The sequence below is a fragment of the Pogona vitticeps genome, chromosome 1 (genome assembly GCF_051106095.1).
Source record: "Pogona vitticeps strain Pit_001003342236 chromosome 1, PviZW2.1, whole genome shotgun sequence".
NCBI classification, from domain to species: Eukaryota; Metazoa; Chordata; class Lepidosauria; order Squamata; family Agamidae; genus Pogona; species Pogona vitticeps.
This window is the reverse complement of record NC_135783.1, coordinates 24,278,831-24,295,096: the sequence shown is the minus strand read 5'-3', so window position 1 is coordinate 24,295,096 and position 16,266 is coordinate 24,278,831. Positions and strand designations below refer to the sequence as shown.

Sequence of the window (16,266 nt, the reverse complement as noted above, 5' to 3'; positions counted from 1 at the left end):
CATGCTCTTCCTATTCTTGGAGCCTCTTTACCATTTCTCAAGAGGGGAAAGGGGGATATTAATATGATATTCCATGTAGTCACTGAAATCCAGCAGTAAGTCACAACTTACTATAGGCCCATTGAATGACTGGAACTTACCTTCTCCAGTTGTGACTTGCTACTGACCATTCAGTCATTATAAGGTACATCTTCCATACTGACCAGGGTCTTTGTGTGGTTGTTTTTTAATCAAGGTTTAGCAGAGAAATAATAATGTGTCTATTTGCTTTCCTCTCAGGTGTCTCTCTGTCTTCTATGACTTCAGAAGGTGATTATGCCATTCCTCCTGATGCATACTCAACTGATACAGATTACTCAGAACCAGAACAAAAATTGCCTAAAACCTCCTCCTCATCTAGTGATAATGGGAAAAATGTGAGTATAATATATTTGCTAATATATTTGCTTTCTTTCTCTTTTTTTTTTCCTTTGCTATTCCATCTTGGTAATCCTCTCTTTAAATTAATTGTTTTAAATTGAAATTTATAATTTTATGATTTTATATATTTTTATACTGTTTTGTTTTATTTTGTAAGCCGCCCCGAGTAGACATGGTTTAGAGGGGCGGGGTAAAAATCAAATAAATAAATAAATAAATTGCTTATAAGCAAGTCTTATCCAATTGATAGTGACCCTCATATATATGCTGTTGCGGGAGTGTGATCTGATACTGACAAAAAAAAGTGTCTTGTGGCTCAAACAACAGATCCATGATCATGCACTGTGACTAAGGTAACCTCCTTGTTAGAAAAGGGATTCATCATAGAATGCCTTTATACAAATACAGTGGTGCCCCGCATAGCGAGGTTAATCTGTTCCGGATTAACCCTCGCTATGTGAAATCGTTGCTAAACGGAACGTAAAAGCCCGATGTTTAATGCGTTCCAATGGGCCCTAAACTTACCGTTCAGCGAAGTTTCCTCCATAGCGGCAGCCATTTTCGCGCCCTCGGTAAGCGAGGGGAGGGCGCGAAAACGCTGCACGCGGCCATTTCGGGCGTCCGGCGGCCATTTTAGAACCGCCGAACAGCTGATCCCCCGACTCAGTGGGAGGCTTGGGGGGGGCGGTGGCAAGAGGAGAAGAGGGAAAGTGGGGGGAGGACGTGCGAGCGCGCAGCTTCCCTGCCTTCGCCTGCCTGCCTCGCCGCCTTCCTTCCCTCCCGGGGGGGTCAGGAAAAGGATGAGGAGGAAGAGGGAAAGTGGGGGGGAGGACGCGCGAGTGAGCACGCGGCTTCCCTGCCTTCGCCTGCCTGTCTCGCCGCCTGCCTTCCTTCCCGGCCAGCGCGGCCCTGCATCACGCTCGCGGCGGCGGCGGCGGCTCCTTCCTGGCACCCGTCAGCCCGTCTTCGGTAAGCGAGTTTTTCCCATAGGGACCGACGCTACGCCTCCGCATTAGCGATCCCAGAGAAGGGATCGCTATGCAAATTCTTCGTTATACGGTGCGCTCGTTATGTGAGGCACCACTGTACATGGTGGAACCACATTTGAAATATTGTATACATTTCTGGCCATAAAAAGAAGGTGCAGAAGAAATGGACAGGTGCAGGAAAAAAACCAGCTAAAATGAGAGGGGGCTGGAGCAATTCCAGTACAAGGAAAAGTTATAGTATCTGGGGATTTTTAATTTTTTTAAAAAGAGACAAGTAAGGGGAGACAAAATGCAATGAATGGAACTGTGAACAGCGTGAACGAAGGGAATAGGGAATTTTTCTGCAGAATCCAGTGTCATCCAGTGAAACTGCATGCTAGGAAATAGATAAGTCTGAGCATTTCTTCAAATGGTACATAGTCATACCATGGAGTTCAGTGTCACAGGATGTGTTGATGTCTATGAGCTTACTTTTAAGGGAGATAACACATGGAGGATAAGATTGTCTGTGGTTACTAGTTAGTTTGTTTATTTATTTATTTATTTATTTATTTGATTTATATCCCGCCCATCTGGTAACTCGGTACCACTCTGAGCGGCTAACACAGAAAAGTATACAATTATAATAACATAAATCCAAAATATCGATTAACAGAACATAATAAAATCATAAGTAATAAATAGAAAAGGAAGAGAGAAATAATTTAAATTAGATTAGATGCTGGCAGGAGGGAAGGCCTTGACATAAAGCCATGTTTTTAATTGAGTTTTGAATGTACCCAGCGAAGGGGCTGCGCGAATCTCAGGAGGGAGATTGTTCCAAAGGCGAGGAGCCACCGCCGAGAAGGCCCGGTTTCTTGTCTTGTCCCTCCGGACCTCCCTCGGCGTCAGGCTCCTCAGCCTCACCTCCTGGCTCGCACGGGTGGTTCGGGTAGAACTTGGTGGGTGAAGGCGTTCCACCAAGTATCGAGGTCCCAAACCGTTTAGGGCCTTATAAGTGAGCATTAAAACTTTGAAGTTTTAGTTAGTTAGTTAGTTACTCATTTATTTATTTATCTATTTTTCTATTTATTTATTAGATATCTATCCCGCCCATCTAGACCAAGGATTACCATGCCTTTGTATTACTTTCAGCATCTGAGGTAGCATGGTTCTGAATATTTCTTACTGAGGAATAAGTAAGACAGGAATATTGCCCCCATGTCATATCCATCAGCTTCCTATAGGCAGATATCACTGTGGGAAACAGGATGCTGGACTAAATAGACTTTGTCTGCCTCTTACCTTCTGATAATACAGTGGAAATAAGAAGGTATGTCAAGGTTACATACGTTTAATTCAAATTCTTCCCCCCACTACCTATAGAAACCATACATTTTAAGAATATAGGAAGACAAGAAGTGAAGAATTGTCGAGAGAAGAAGCAGGCTGTATGACTGAGTGGTTAGGGCTCGTTTCCTTAAAGGAAAGTGGAACTTTTTGATAGACTTATTTGCTCCATGACACCATTGCATCAGTAGTGCTTGCTGATCAACCTAGTTATCAACTCTATACTGTGATAGTCTGTAGTGAAAGGGAAGACAATAAGCCACATTTACATTTTTATACTTCGAAAATCTCTTTTGCACTGCAGGAACCGTTGGAAAAATCTGGATATTTGTTAAAAATGGGTGGTAAAATAAAGACTTGGAAACGACGGTGGTTTGTACTAAAAGGAGGTGAACTGCTTTACTACAAGTCTCCGGTAAGTGAGTGCAGTCTGTTCGCTATGTGGCATGGTTGTCACTATGGCTGTCATGACTCTGATGAATGGGCCTGTCATGAGCTACTGTTGGTCGGTTGATTATGTAGTGAAAAAAAGTATTATTCCTTGATTATTGGAAAATCTTCTCTTTCCAGCAGGACTGAATGCACCCTGGTAATGGGCCTGACTGCTTTGTTTTAGGGACTTTGGTCCAGGATCAGTAGTTTTCTGCCTCTTTTGAAGTGTTTGTGCCCAACAAGTTCTGTTGGTATGTTTGTAAATTAAAAAAAAAAGATTAGTAGTAGTAGGCATCCTTCAGTCTCGAGAGACTAGGGTAACGTGCTCTGTATTGGAGGTCTTGGAACAGCATCTAGTGAGGCTGAGAAGGCCAATTCAAGAGTGACAATCCCTTCCACACTGAAGACAAATACAATCTGTCCCCTGTCCAGCTCCCTGATTTGGCTGCTTTCGGGACTGCCTCTTTGCCTCGGCCTGCTGGACAAGGGTCTCTTCAAATTGGGAGAGGCCGTGATGCACCACCTGCCTCCAGGCTGAACGCTCAGATGTCAAGGTTTCCCATCTGTTGAGGTCCATTCCTAAGGCCTTCTGATCCTGCTTGCAGATATCCTTGTATCGCAGCTGTGGTCTCCCTCTGGGGCGATTTCCCTACACTAATTCTCCATACAAAAAAGAGAGATTACAACACTAATATTAACTGTTCTCTCACTGAAAGGAAGATAGTCCTTGTAGAGATATTTTTAGACTTCTTGCCTTTTGAAGAAGCTGAGCACAAATACAATGCTTTCCCTTTTCCTGTATGTTTGTCTTTCCCCATATCCCCCAAAAGAATGTAGTGATTAGAATGCCAGACTAGATTCAGATCCTTACTCAGCCGTGAAGCTCTCACTTCCTGATCTTGGAATGGAGTTACCGGCTTCATTTGGACAATCACATTTCAAATCCTTATGCACAGGGCTTCTCCCTCGTTCTTGACATTCTTCAGTCAGATGAGAAAGTCCCCAAGTGCTATTTCATCTCAACCAGAAAACTTAGACCAGAATTTCATTTTTTACCAGCTTTGAAACAAATTGGAAGCTAAAACTATAGTTCAACATTTGTTTACTATGTAGAAGCTGGTAACCATAGTTTCCAAATGAGGTTGGATTGGTGATTTGGAGTTGTCTACATTTCAGTGCCATGTAAATGGAGGAGAAAGTGGGAAGCATGCTTGGGCAAAAGGCTCACGTGTAATCCCATTTTAATGAAGTCAAGATACGAGTGTTAGAAGACGGGCACTGTCTCTTAGTAAGAGTATCTGTATCTCCAAAAGTTATGCTCCAATCAATTTTTTAAATCTTCCAAATATCACAAGACCTTTTGATGTGCCAATCTAACACAGCTACCAGAATGAAAACCATACCAGAGAGCTTTTACAAGTGTAAAACGGGTATCAGGGAGACAAGAACTATGCATGCCATTGTGAGTTCCATGGAGGAATTAAATGTAATCAATCAATAAATGAAAGCTGTAGACAGTAGACTAATGTATATAACCAAATAAGACTTAACATTGTCTATAAATGTTTTACCGGGCCTCTTGCTTCTGAAAAGTTTGATCTATGGGGTGATAAGAAAATAGGTTGTTAAACCATGAACACTCAGATCCTTTATGTATAAAAGTTATAATAAGGTTTACTGCTATGCTACTGTGTTTGACTCTTTCCTCTACAGAGTGATGTTATACGAAAACCCCAAGGTCAAATTGAATTGAGTGCTTCCAGCCGCATTGTGAGAGGTGATGGAAAACAAACAGTTCAGGTGCTTTCTCAGCTTACTGTATTTGACTGAAGGTGGCCTTTCTTTTTGTGAAGGGGTAGAGGGGAGGACACCTTTTCATTTTGAAAGCAACCTTTGTCTCTTTCATTAGTCTTACTTAGTGCCATTTCCATGGAACTCATTTTATTTCTGTGCTGATTTGTAATGGTTAATGTTGATACCTGCTGACTCTTTACATTATTAAGACCTGTGAAATTCGGTGGTGGTGGAATGGGAGGGAAGCAGGATTCTAGTCTCTTTCCCAAGCCACTCACCAACATCCTATGAAACAGCTTTCTACAAATATGGAAGCCTCCGGCTGTTTTGAGCTATAACTCCTAGCAGCCCCAGCCAACATGGCCGGTGATCAACATTGGTAAGAATTGTAAGCAAGGCATCTAGAGATTGCCATGTTGGAGGAGACTACTATATATAACATCTGGGATATTTTGACCTTATTTGCTCTTGTTTCATCTTGCTGTATCACCGTCTGTAAAACTAGGACAGTTCTGTGGTGGAACACAACTGTTTTTCCAACTATCTTTCAAATTCTTCTGTAAGGCCATCTATGAGACTACTGTCTATAGCATAACAGAGGACAGATCTAGTATTGGTCTTCATACTCAGCATATTGTTCACTCTTAATACCTCTGATTGGAGAGGAGAGAAGGCAGTGCAGAGGTGTCTCATGAATATTGTTTCAAATATTTCCAAAGATGAATTGGCAGATCCAGTTTGTTACATTAAAATTACAGGAGGGACCCCCTTATCTGTGATATCAGTAACTGCTGATTCACTTAGCTAGAGTCTGTAAATATTAAAAATATTAAAAGAAAAATCCTCAAAATATGTATTTTTAACAAAGAATTTACCAGAATTGGCCACTAGATTGAGACAGAGAACATGCTATGTAGAGCATTCACTATTAAAATAACGTTCCGTGTATTTCAGCATCCGTTGGGGGACTTGGAACTGATCCCCCACAGATACATTGGTTCACAATGATTTTCAGAAACCTTTAACAATTTGCAATAGTTTTTAAAGAATTTAACTAGAGAATTTTAAATAACTACTAATTTTTTAAAAAAATTGTAAATGAATATTGGTCAGTTGAAATACCTAATAGTCTTCTCATTCACTCAGACTGAAGTAAGCTTAATTTCAGGATGCATTTGTCACCTGCTTTTATTTGCATGATTTTTGTGAACAGTGTGTGTTTAGTATATTATTATTTCTTCTATTACTTTTTCAGCTGACTACTGAAAAGCGAACCTATTACTTGACTGCAGATTCCCCAAACATCTTGGAAGAATGGATCAAAGTACTGCAGAATGTTCTTAAAGTACAGGCTGCAAGTTCCCTTTTCATTCATCCTGATGTCAAACCAGCCATGAAAGGCTTGCTCACTAAGGTAAATACCAGGGAAGTTGGCAAGTCTTTGGTACCAAGTCACAAGTTTGAGTCTTTGGTACCCAAGTCCCAAGCTCCAAGTCCTTTTTAAAAGAAGCTCTCCCCCCCCCATTCACGTTCTGAGTCATGAGTTGAGTCTCGGTCACTGAAAAAAAAAGGCCTCAAGTCTGAGTCGAATTACAGTGGTACCTTGACTTACGAACATCCCTACCTACGAACATTTTGAGTTACAAATGGCTCCGTTCGCAAAATTTTACTTCGAGTTGCGAACAGAGCTTCGTCTTATGAATGAAAAAAAACAACTTTCCTGCCCTTTTTTTGACTTAAGTTCATCTTAGGTCAAAAGAAGAAGAAAATTTAAAAACTCTCCCCCTAGTGGTAGAGTATGGATTAACCGGATTTGTATTAGTTCCTATGGGAACTAATGCCTCTACTTGCGAACACTGCCTCGACAAGAACAAAAAACAGCCGCAATGGATTAAATGGTTTTCAATGCATTCCTATGGGAAAATTTGCCTCAACTTACGAATATTTTGACATACGAACGCCGTTCCAATACGGATTAAGTTCCTAAGTTGAGGTACCACTGTACCAGTGTGACTTAAGTCCAACTTGACAGCAAGTCCCACAGCTCAAGTCCCCATTCCTGTTCAATGCCAGTGTTCTGTTTTTGCAATATTCTTCTTTCCTCTTAGGTTAGTGCAGTGTAGTGGTTAGAGGGTTAGAGGATGGCTCAGGAGGAAGCCTGGGTTTAAACTTCACTCTGCCACAAAACTCACTTGATGACTTTGGGCTTTCAGTCTTGCAGCCTAACCAACCTCACAGGGTTGCTGTGAAGGTAAAAGCAAGGGGAAGATTTGGCATGTATGCTGTCTTGAGCCCACTGGAGGAAATGTGTGGTATAAATGCAGCTAATAAATAAATTAAATAAATTGCTGCGCATTAGTGGTAGGGCTTGTCAGGGACAGCAAAGGCTCACTAGTGTTGAACTGTGGTATGCTTGGAAGCTGCCACAGTGCATGAGATTTGTAGTTTCCTGTACCTCCAATCCTGACCCAATGCTTTGCATAAGAAGACATACTGTACTGGTTCGTGCACAAAATGTTAGCAAGGGTAAGCCTGTTTAAAATGGGGTTATAACTGCTACAGAGGGCTAGAGACATGTTCCCAAGGCTAGATTCCCCCCTCCCTTATTTTGTAGTAAAATTTGGACTACCCACCCTTTCTAAAGAATTATTTGGGTCAGACTTGAAGAAGCGTTTCAGACATCTTTGCACTTAGCTTGTATATTAAAAAAATAATTCAAAGCATATCAGGTGCTGGGTGGGAAGACTGATAAATATCCAGGTCTCAGCACTTAACGGAAGGAGAATTTAATTCTTTTTCCTACTACAGTCCCGAGGAAAATTCCTCCTCCGGAGCTGGAGTTTCCTTTGGGAGGAGGTCTTTGTTTGAACTAATATCTGGCTTTATCGTAAACGCTGTTCTGTTCCACAAAGATTGTGAGAGAGGCAAGTGTTGTATTCATGTGTGGAAAAGATCTCAGTGACCTGGTGTTTTAAAAATCTCTTTGTGGTATTTAAAGTAAAACATTTACATTTAAAAGCATAATGGAAGGCTAAATTTGTAGATGTGCATAATAAAAAGTCTTGTAAAGAATCTGCATTGTTCTTCAAGGGGAAACTTTGTTTTAAATACCTTTTATATGGAATAGTAAATGATTAAAGAGAAGAAGCACAGGAAGTGACATTTAGTTTTCTTTATGGAGAATGGTTAATTATTAAGAAATGGTAGAAAATAACACCGAAGTGTATCTTTATGTGTACATACACACATTCTCAAGACCATGTTTCCCTGCCGAGAAGGTTAAGATCATTAGGCGAGGCAGTCCTTTGTCCATTTTGAAAAATACATCCTACATTAGGACAGTATGTAGAAAATGGCAATTAAATGATTAAGGATTGGATTACTTTCCCTGTAAAAACAGTCTGAAGAACTTGGAACTAGGTACAGTCATGGTACAAATCACTGAGGAGTTATAAACATATTAGAAGTTCAGATGGAGTAGTGAAATTGATGGCAGTAAGTTCGGTGAAAAAAAAGGCCTTTTTCAATTATGAAGAATAATTGCCTTATAGAGTTCATTGTTGGTGCAAGGTGTAAAAATGGCAGCTAGCTAAGGAGATTTAAAAGCGATAATCAACAAACATACTCTACACAGGGCTATAACTAATGTTAATGATACTTGTTGGCAGAACTTCCAAATTCTGAAGCTGTAAATGGAGACCTGTAAGAAAATTTTGCAGCATACCCCAAACACTAGGAAAGGAGTTGTGAACCTGCAGTTTGCCTGATCCAGTTGAACATTCATTCATTCATTCATTCATTCATTCATTCATTCATTCATTCATTCATTCATTCATTCATAAACATCACCTTGTATCAGCCTCAGCAGTCAGGAATTATGGCGTTCAAGTACATAAATGGCAGCAAATTATCTTTGGCTTAAGCGTGTGCTTTTCTTAAAGATTCTAATAAGTAGGAGAGTAGCTTTGAGCAGCTTGTTTTGCAGATGGAGGTGTTGGGAGGAAATTTTAGGAAGGAACAGACAGAAAAAGGATGCTTTCTCTATTTCCACGCCTCCTGTTTCTCTCGTTGTGCTGTGGTCCTTTCGCTTTGTAGTGGCTGAAATACATTACACTTTCTCAAAAAGTATTCAGTTGTATAAAACTACTGTATATCTCCTTATGATCTTTTCTGTCAATTAAATATTCTAAAGAGGGCTGCCTCTTGTTCTATAAATAAAAGTAACTGAATTAATATGATTAGTGGTAATTAATTAAACTTGGCATGTTTAATTTCCACCTAGTTCACAATGTAAAGCTGTTCTCAGTGCACAGTTATGTCATTCTATAACTTGACATATAGCTCTAGTAAATCCTCCCTTCAGCTCATGTGCTCCTCCCTCTGCTTCTAATGTAGTTTCAGTGCATTTGGAACCTTTTGCTTCTATTTTGGATTAATGGCAGCTTGTCATTCAGTGCATGTGAAACCTTTTGCTTCTATTTTGGATTAATGGCAGCTTGTCATGTCCTGCTTGACACATCCATACATTGATTTAATCTATGGTGTGTTGAAAAAAAAGCCAACAAGCCATAGTTTATGAAGCAGATGTGTTTGAAGAAATCCTAACCATTTGTAAATAATTTAGTCTACAATGGTACTGAATGCTTCTGATCTGCTTGTGGCCTTGTAGGGCAGGAGAGAACATGTCAACCTAAGCAGAGTTAGCCTTGTTCTAGCATTATGTCAAAATACATTTTTGTGCATTTGTTCTCACTGATATCTGTTGTACTGAGAGAGATTTAACATACATGGCTGGAAGGTTATAGCTTATTGATATTGAAGATAATAATATGGAACAAAGTATTAATTTGAATCCCAACTTCAGTTTCTTCTTACAAGTCTATTTCTAAAAATGATTCCTAGTGTTATAAAATATTTTGGCCGGTATCCTGTTCAGTTCACCATGAATGGTACTGAAAGTTGCCTAGGTGGTTCTCTCAATTTCTCTGGCTAGCCATTGCATAACCAGTTGCAGCATTGGGACAACCAGGCAAACAACAAGAAACTGGAAAATAATTCGCCCCATCTGCACAATAGTCCTTATATAACTGTGCAATCCAACATTATAGCAACAACATTTTATAGCCCCTACAAAACAGGCATCCTTTAATTTCTCTCCTTGCAGGTAAAGCATGGCTATTCCAAAAGAGTATGGTGTATGCTGGTCAGAAAAACATTATACTATTTCCGCAGCCAAGAAGATAAGGTTTGTCTTTTAAACCTAATGAGAAATTACAATTTATTTCTAATCACTTAAGTGTTTGAAAATTCATTTCTCAGTGTGGTTTTTTTCTGGGTCAAGAACACTGTAGTCTTCTGTTCTGTTGAACTAGTCTAAGAACACAAAAATGGCAGTCTGAGGGGGTATGTTTGGAGAAGTACAATGGTGCCTCACTTAGCGAAGTTCATCCGTTCCGGAAAAAACATCGCTAAGTGATTTAATCGCTAAGCGATATTAAAAAGCCCATAGGAACATATTAAAACGTGTTTAATACGTTCCTATGGGCTAAAAACTTACCTTAAAGCGAAATTCCTCCATAGTGGCGACCATTTTAGGTGCCTCTAAAGCGAGGCAAAACAGCGGCAGCCATTTTGTTTTTGCGGTGGCCATTTTGGAACCGCCGATCAGCTGTTTAAAAAAGTTCGCTTTGCCATGATCGCTTCCCCGCGATCATCGCAAAGCGAATTTTAGCCATAGGGGACATCGCTAAGCAATTGCTCCAGCGATGCCCAAAAGTCCACTGCAAAGTGATTTCATCGCTTAACGGAGCGATCGCTAAGCGAGGCACCACTGTATATGAAACCATTCTCCAAGACTCAGGCATACCATAAAGCTGTATGTGTGCATTACCCATCCCTGCGCTTTTAAAAAGTTGATGGATACTGCATTTAAAAAAATAAAAGGGGGGGGGGAGATGAAGATGACCATTAAGGAATGAAGACTATACAATTAGTAGACAGTAAATTTTGCATTTCTTAAATCTCTGTCAGGAGAAGAAGCCCATTTTGGCGGTGTTCACCAAACCATTGTAGTATATTATTATATTATATTAAACATGCTGAACTCGAAATTGAAATGGCAAAAAAAGGGAATACAGCTTCACTGACAAAATAAAGGAATGAAATCTAATCCATATATAGGCTCCTTGAAAAGGATTTGATTTGTGGTGGATGAGGTGATACTCCCCCAACAATTTAGGCTTACAGTTCAGGTGTACTTGTGGACTCATTCTCTGAACCTGGACACACAGGTATTGTCACCAGTTGTGTGTTTACAGAGTTAAAGCTGATGTGTCAGCTGTGCCTATTCCTGGACATGTTGATTTGGCTATGGTGACATATGTTGTTGAATTACTGTAATGCCTTTGTATTAGGGCTGCCTTTAAAGATCATTCAGAAACATGGGCTGGTTTAGAACTGTTGCAACCAGATTGTTGATTGGTGCCAATTTTTGGAACAGCTTCTAAAAAGGAGATCAACCATATTTGACCCAGGTCAATTTAGAATCAACAGATCCTAATCACAGTTACTTGCAAGTTTGTTCCAGTGATGAATCGAGAACTTACTAGCTTTTACTAAGTTTTAGTTTGCTCCCTAAAAATTTAAACCGTACTTAAGGAAAATTTATATTTGTTGTTTTTTCTTGGTGTTCAGCAATATACATGTTTCCACTTTAGTCTTAGCTAATGTCTTTACTTCTAGTTTCCTTTGGGCCAGATAAAGCTTTGGGAAGCTAAAGTTGAAGAAGTTGACCGATCTTGTGATTCTGATGAAGATTATGAGGCCAGTGGCCGCAGTTTACTATCAACACATTATACAATTGTCATCCATCCTAAAGAACAAGGCCCTACCTATCTTCTTATAGGATCTAAGCATGAGAAGGTACCACATCCTGCATTTTTGTATCAAGTTGCATTGTCTATTTGCACATTAATTTGAAAAAAACTAAGAAAAATGTTGGGTTAATTTTAAAATAAGTGGGATTGGACTGATTTAAGCATAACGCTGCACAATAATTTGCATTAAGAGAATGAGCTACGGGGAGCCTTAGTTTCATGTGCTTCCTTCCTCTTTGTTTTGTATTGTTACATGGAGGAGTTTAGAAAATTGCATTTCCATTCTAGATGAGCTTCACATTAATGTGTTGCTTGAACCTAAGCAAACTGTGTTTAGTCTTAACAACAGTTAACACAAACCAAGTTCATACAATAAGATGGCTTGTTTTAACTAACCAACACTGAATGTATTCTCGAAGGCTTTCACGGCCGGGTTCTGATGGGTTTTTCGGGCTCTTTGGCCGTGTTCTGAAGGTTGTTCTTCCTGACCTTTCGCCAGTCTCTGTGGCCGGCATCTTCAGATGGCTGGAGTAGTATCAGCACAAAAACACGCTGATCACCCTATCTCCTGAAAAGAACAAAAGCTGTTCCCACAGCTATAAATACTTAACTATCCAACAAACAGCAACAGAGCATGAACAGTGTTCTTACTCCAGTCCTCTGAAGATGCCGGCCACAGAGACTGGCAAAACGTTAGGAAGAACAACCTTCAGAACATGGGCAAAGAGCCCGAAAAAACCACAACAACCATAACCACCATTGACATTAACTACAATATAGGGTTTAGATGTTGAGTTAAACTACAATTAATGTAAAATGGCCAGTGCACTCTTTTGATTAGCGTGTCAGACTTGGATTTAGGAGAACTGAGTGCAAAACTTCAATTGTCAGGAAACTCACTGGGTGATCTTGAGTGAATCATACTCTCCCAACCTGACCTAATTCATAGGTTTGTGAAGTTGGAAGGAGAAGAATCTTTATACCATGCTGAGTTCATTAAAGGAAACGCATAATATAAATATAACAGATAAATAAATTTTTAAAAAGCAAGTAGAAGTCTCTGATCTCCTCATAGCTCTTCTTTAGGAGAAGGAGGGGAACATTTGAGGCCAGGAGAAGACTTAGACTCATCTTGGTGTTCACATAAGGTTTGTGTAACTTGTTGCTGCTAATTGCAGCTAACTCCTAAGGTACTGAGGTGTGTTTCAGCTGTGCAGTGAGGTGCATAACCAGGCATATAATAAGGCACACCCTAGCACCTTTTCAGTTAGCTGCAATTACCCTGTTTCCCCGAAAATTCCTAACCTGAAAATAAACCCTAGTGTGATTTTTCAGGATGCTCGTAATATAAGCCCTACCCCCAAAATAAGCCCCAGTTAAGTGAAACCCCGCCCTCCACCATTGTGCAGCAACCAGAAGATGAGATAACTGTATTTGAATAAATGTAGATTGTTGTACAGGAAAACAATAAAACATCCCCTGAAAATAAACCCCAATGTGTTTTTTAGAGAAACAATTAATATAAGACCCTGCCTTATTTTGGGGAAAACACAGTACCAGCGGCAAGTTATGCAAACATTATCACCACAATTTAAAGTTACATTCAAATATCTTCTTCAAAGTTATCTTCAAATGAATTTAAAGGGCTTTTTAAAAAAGAATTTGCCTGACTTGTTTATGTTCTGGAGCAACAGGGTGACAAAAGGTCTTTATGGGTATGTGTAATGGGCATTTAGAAAATGGTGTTGATTACTCAACCATGAGTAATCTCTGTCTTTAGTGGGAGATTTTTTGTTTCCACTTTCTGAAGCTTTCTAATGTCGTTCAGATCTATGTTCTTTTATCTAAGTTAAAACAAATTTGAACTGTGCTTTATTTCTCAGGACACATGGCTTTACCATTTGACAGTTGCTGCTGGAAGCACAAATATAAGTGTTGGGACCGAGTTCGAACAGCTTGTCTGCAAATTGTTAAATATTGAAGGGGACCCCAGTAAGTTAATACCTTTTATTGCAAACGTTGAATTCATATCTTTTGAAATCTAGGGTTGCCCTGAACTTACCACATTCTGAACTCTAGTCAAGCAATGTCATTTGCTGTTATTCTAACCATATATTTCAAAATAATTGTGAACATGGACTATAGTTTTCCAAAAGGGTCTGTTCACCAAGGATGAGTTCTCCTGTACTGAAGAATCTGAAAGATCCTCCGTTAGTGCAAGAGGAAATCTTACTGTAAAACAGCTGGTGCTGTGATTGTGACAGCATTTCTCCTAACTTTTCATGCCCCCCCCCCCGCAGACTTGCTCTGGAGTTGAGAAACCTGCAGAGACAGTTTTGTTGTCAGAGCTAAAGGATACGTGAGGGGGGGCAGAGGGGTTGGTAGGGGAGGAACGGCCATTCTGGTGCTGCAGCATCAGTGCTACATTGGACATGGGCCTAATTTTTCAGTTCTCTAAAATAAGCTGCTGCTGTTTATTAACCTTAACACTAACAAACCTAAAATAGATGTTTAATTGAGACTTACAAGTTCATATCTTAGTAAACAGATCTGCAGAATTATTCAGACCTCAGTACATACAGAGGAACTCTTGTTTGCTTATGATGAGATCAGGAGCACTGACCGGCCCTTCTAAACAAAAGTACATGCGACTTCACATGTTTCAACTTGTGTTTCTTTTAAAATATCTTTCAACTTACCTGTCACAGTTAAAATTAATAGAAAAGGCATGGCTCAATTAAGTCATCAAAGCTTTAATCTCTTTACACTGTCTGGGAATACAGCAGGAGCATATTAATATCTCTCAAGGAGAGAGACAGTGGTATCTCTGCTCCTGGAACTTTGAAATGGCACACAATTAACCTTCCTATTACTTAACATTCTGGGTAATCAACATGAACATTGTTTGGGCAGTCTACCTATTTATAATATATGATTTTTCGGATGCATTATTATTGCTTTCCTGGAGCTTTTTAAGTTGTTTACACCGTGCAGTGAAAAAGGTGGAAAGTGGGAATACTAAATTATGGATTTAGTAATTGAGTATTTGACTCAAGTTTTATTCTATCCAAATATTTGTGTTTATAAAGGTAACATACATCTCTTTCTATCTGTAAAAAATTCATTTCCTCTGTGTGTGTGTGTGTGTGTGTGTGTATTCTGTGTCTGAGCTTTGGAGAGAAAGAGAATGGTTCTCACAGTGTCATTGAAATGGAATGTTCTATAAATGAAAACAATGAAAATGGCTTAAAAGCTGTGTCCTACTTTCTGATGAAATGATTTCAGAAGAGTACTAGTGAGTTACTAGCAATTTCCTCCATGTCCCATGTTAGGAAATGGCTGAAGCTCCTCTCTCACTGGGATGGTGTTGCCCGTGTGAAAGCTACATCTGTAGAGTCTTCTGCTTAATAGCAAAATCCAAAGGGGAAAAAAAAAGACAGAAACATGTGGCACCTTAAAGACTGTTATATTTTAACATGAGATTTCATGAACAAGTCCACTTCGTCAGACACATGGGAAAAAATGAAATACTGGATGAAATTTTACAAGTAAAGCATACTAAATATTAATTGTCCCTAAGAGTCCAGGTTGTGTGGTTACATCTCACATGCAGTAATTTATAGCCTGTGTTTGATGTTAGGTTCTATTGTAAACATTCCTACAGGAGACAGAAAACAGAGATTAAAACATCTTTGACTCAGAATACTGGTTCAGCTTTTCTCATTAATATTTGTTGTGCAGGAACTCCTCTGTGAGACAGGTTTAATCACTGTAATAACATACAATGTATTTTGATGGGTTCTTAACTTGTAGCACTGCAAGTCTTCTGGAGAACATGTGGCACTGATAGGTAAAGAACTCTCCCAATAAATTGGGATGTGTGAAGATAATAATTGTGTTCCAGGATTTTCTCAGTAGAAAGTACAGTAGCAGTGTTTTACCATTTCCTTCTTCTGAGTACACTTTGGGACTCTGTAGCTTGTGCAAAGCTACACAGACTGACTCTACTTTTTTGGGGGGGCGGGGTAGGCACAATGAGGAATTGAACTCCCAGCCTCTGGCTTACTGAGTTATCCCGTGTGGTAAATGTAACGTGCAATCTATTGCTAAACATTAATCATCTAGTATTTTAAGGTGGGATGGGTCTCTTAATAAACTGTACCAGAGTAGTATTAAATCATACCATCGCTTCTTTATATACTTGACTGTCTTTTTTCCCCTTCTAGCATCACAGATCTGGAGGCATCCTACTCTTTGTCACAGCAAAGATGGAATTACTTCTCCTCTTACAACTCTCCCATCTGAGGCTCTGCAAACTGAAGCTATAAAGTTATTTAAAGTAAACACATAGTAATTTCGTCTTTACAAGTGGACATGACTTCAGAAATGTTTTCCTTTTTTATATGTTTTGTTTGAAATAATATGCT

The 16,266-nt window shown here is 39.5% G+C and overlaps 1 protein-coding gene across 2 annotated transcripts in view; it reads left to right on the top strand.

Annotated features, from left to right (window-relative positions):
* The window catches only part of PLEKHH2 (pleckstrin homology, MyTH4 and FERM domain containing H2), a 77,333-nt gene that overhangs the window by 45,028 nt on the left and 16,039 nt on the right, over positions 1-16,266 (top strand). For both annotated transcript variants that reach the window (XM_072989509.2, XM_072989503.2), the window contains exons 12-19: positions 280-416; positions 3,043-3,153; positions 4,884-4,970; positions 6,220-6,378; positions 10,129-10,209; positions 11,706-11,885; positions 13,723-13,831; positions 16,066-16,178. In XM_072989509.2, the coding sequence (XP_072845610.2) occupies positions 280-416; positions 3,043-3,153; positions 4,884-4,970; positions 6,220-6,378; positions 10,129-10,209; positions 11,706-11,885; positions 13,723-13,831; positions 16,066-16,178 (977 nt within the window). The remainder of the gene's footprint in view (positions 1-279; positions 417-3,042; positions 3,154-4,883; positions 4,971-6,219; positions 6,379-10,128; positions 10,210-11,705; positions 11,886-13,722; positions 13,832-16,065; positions 16,179-16,266) is intronic.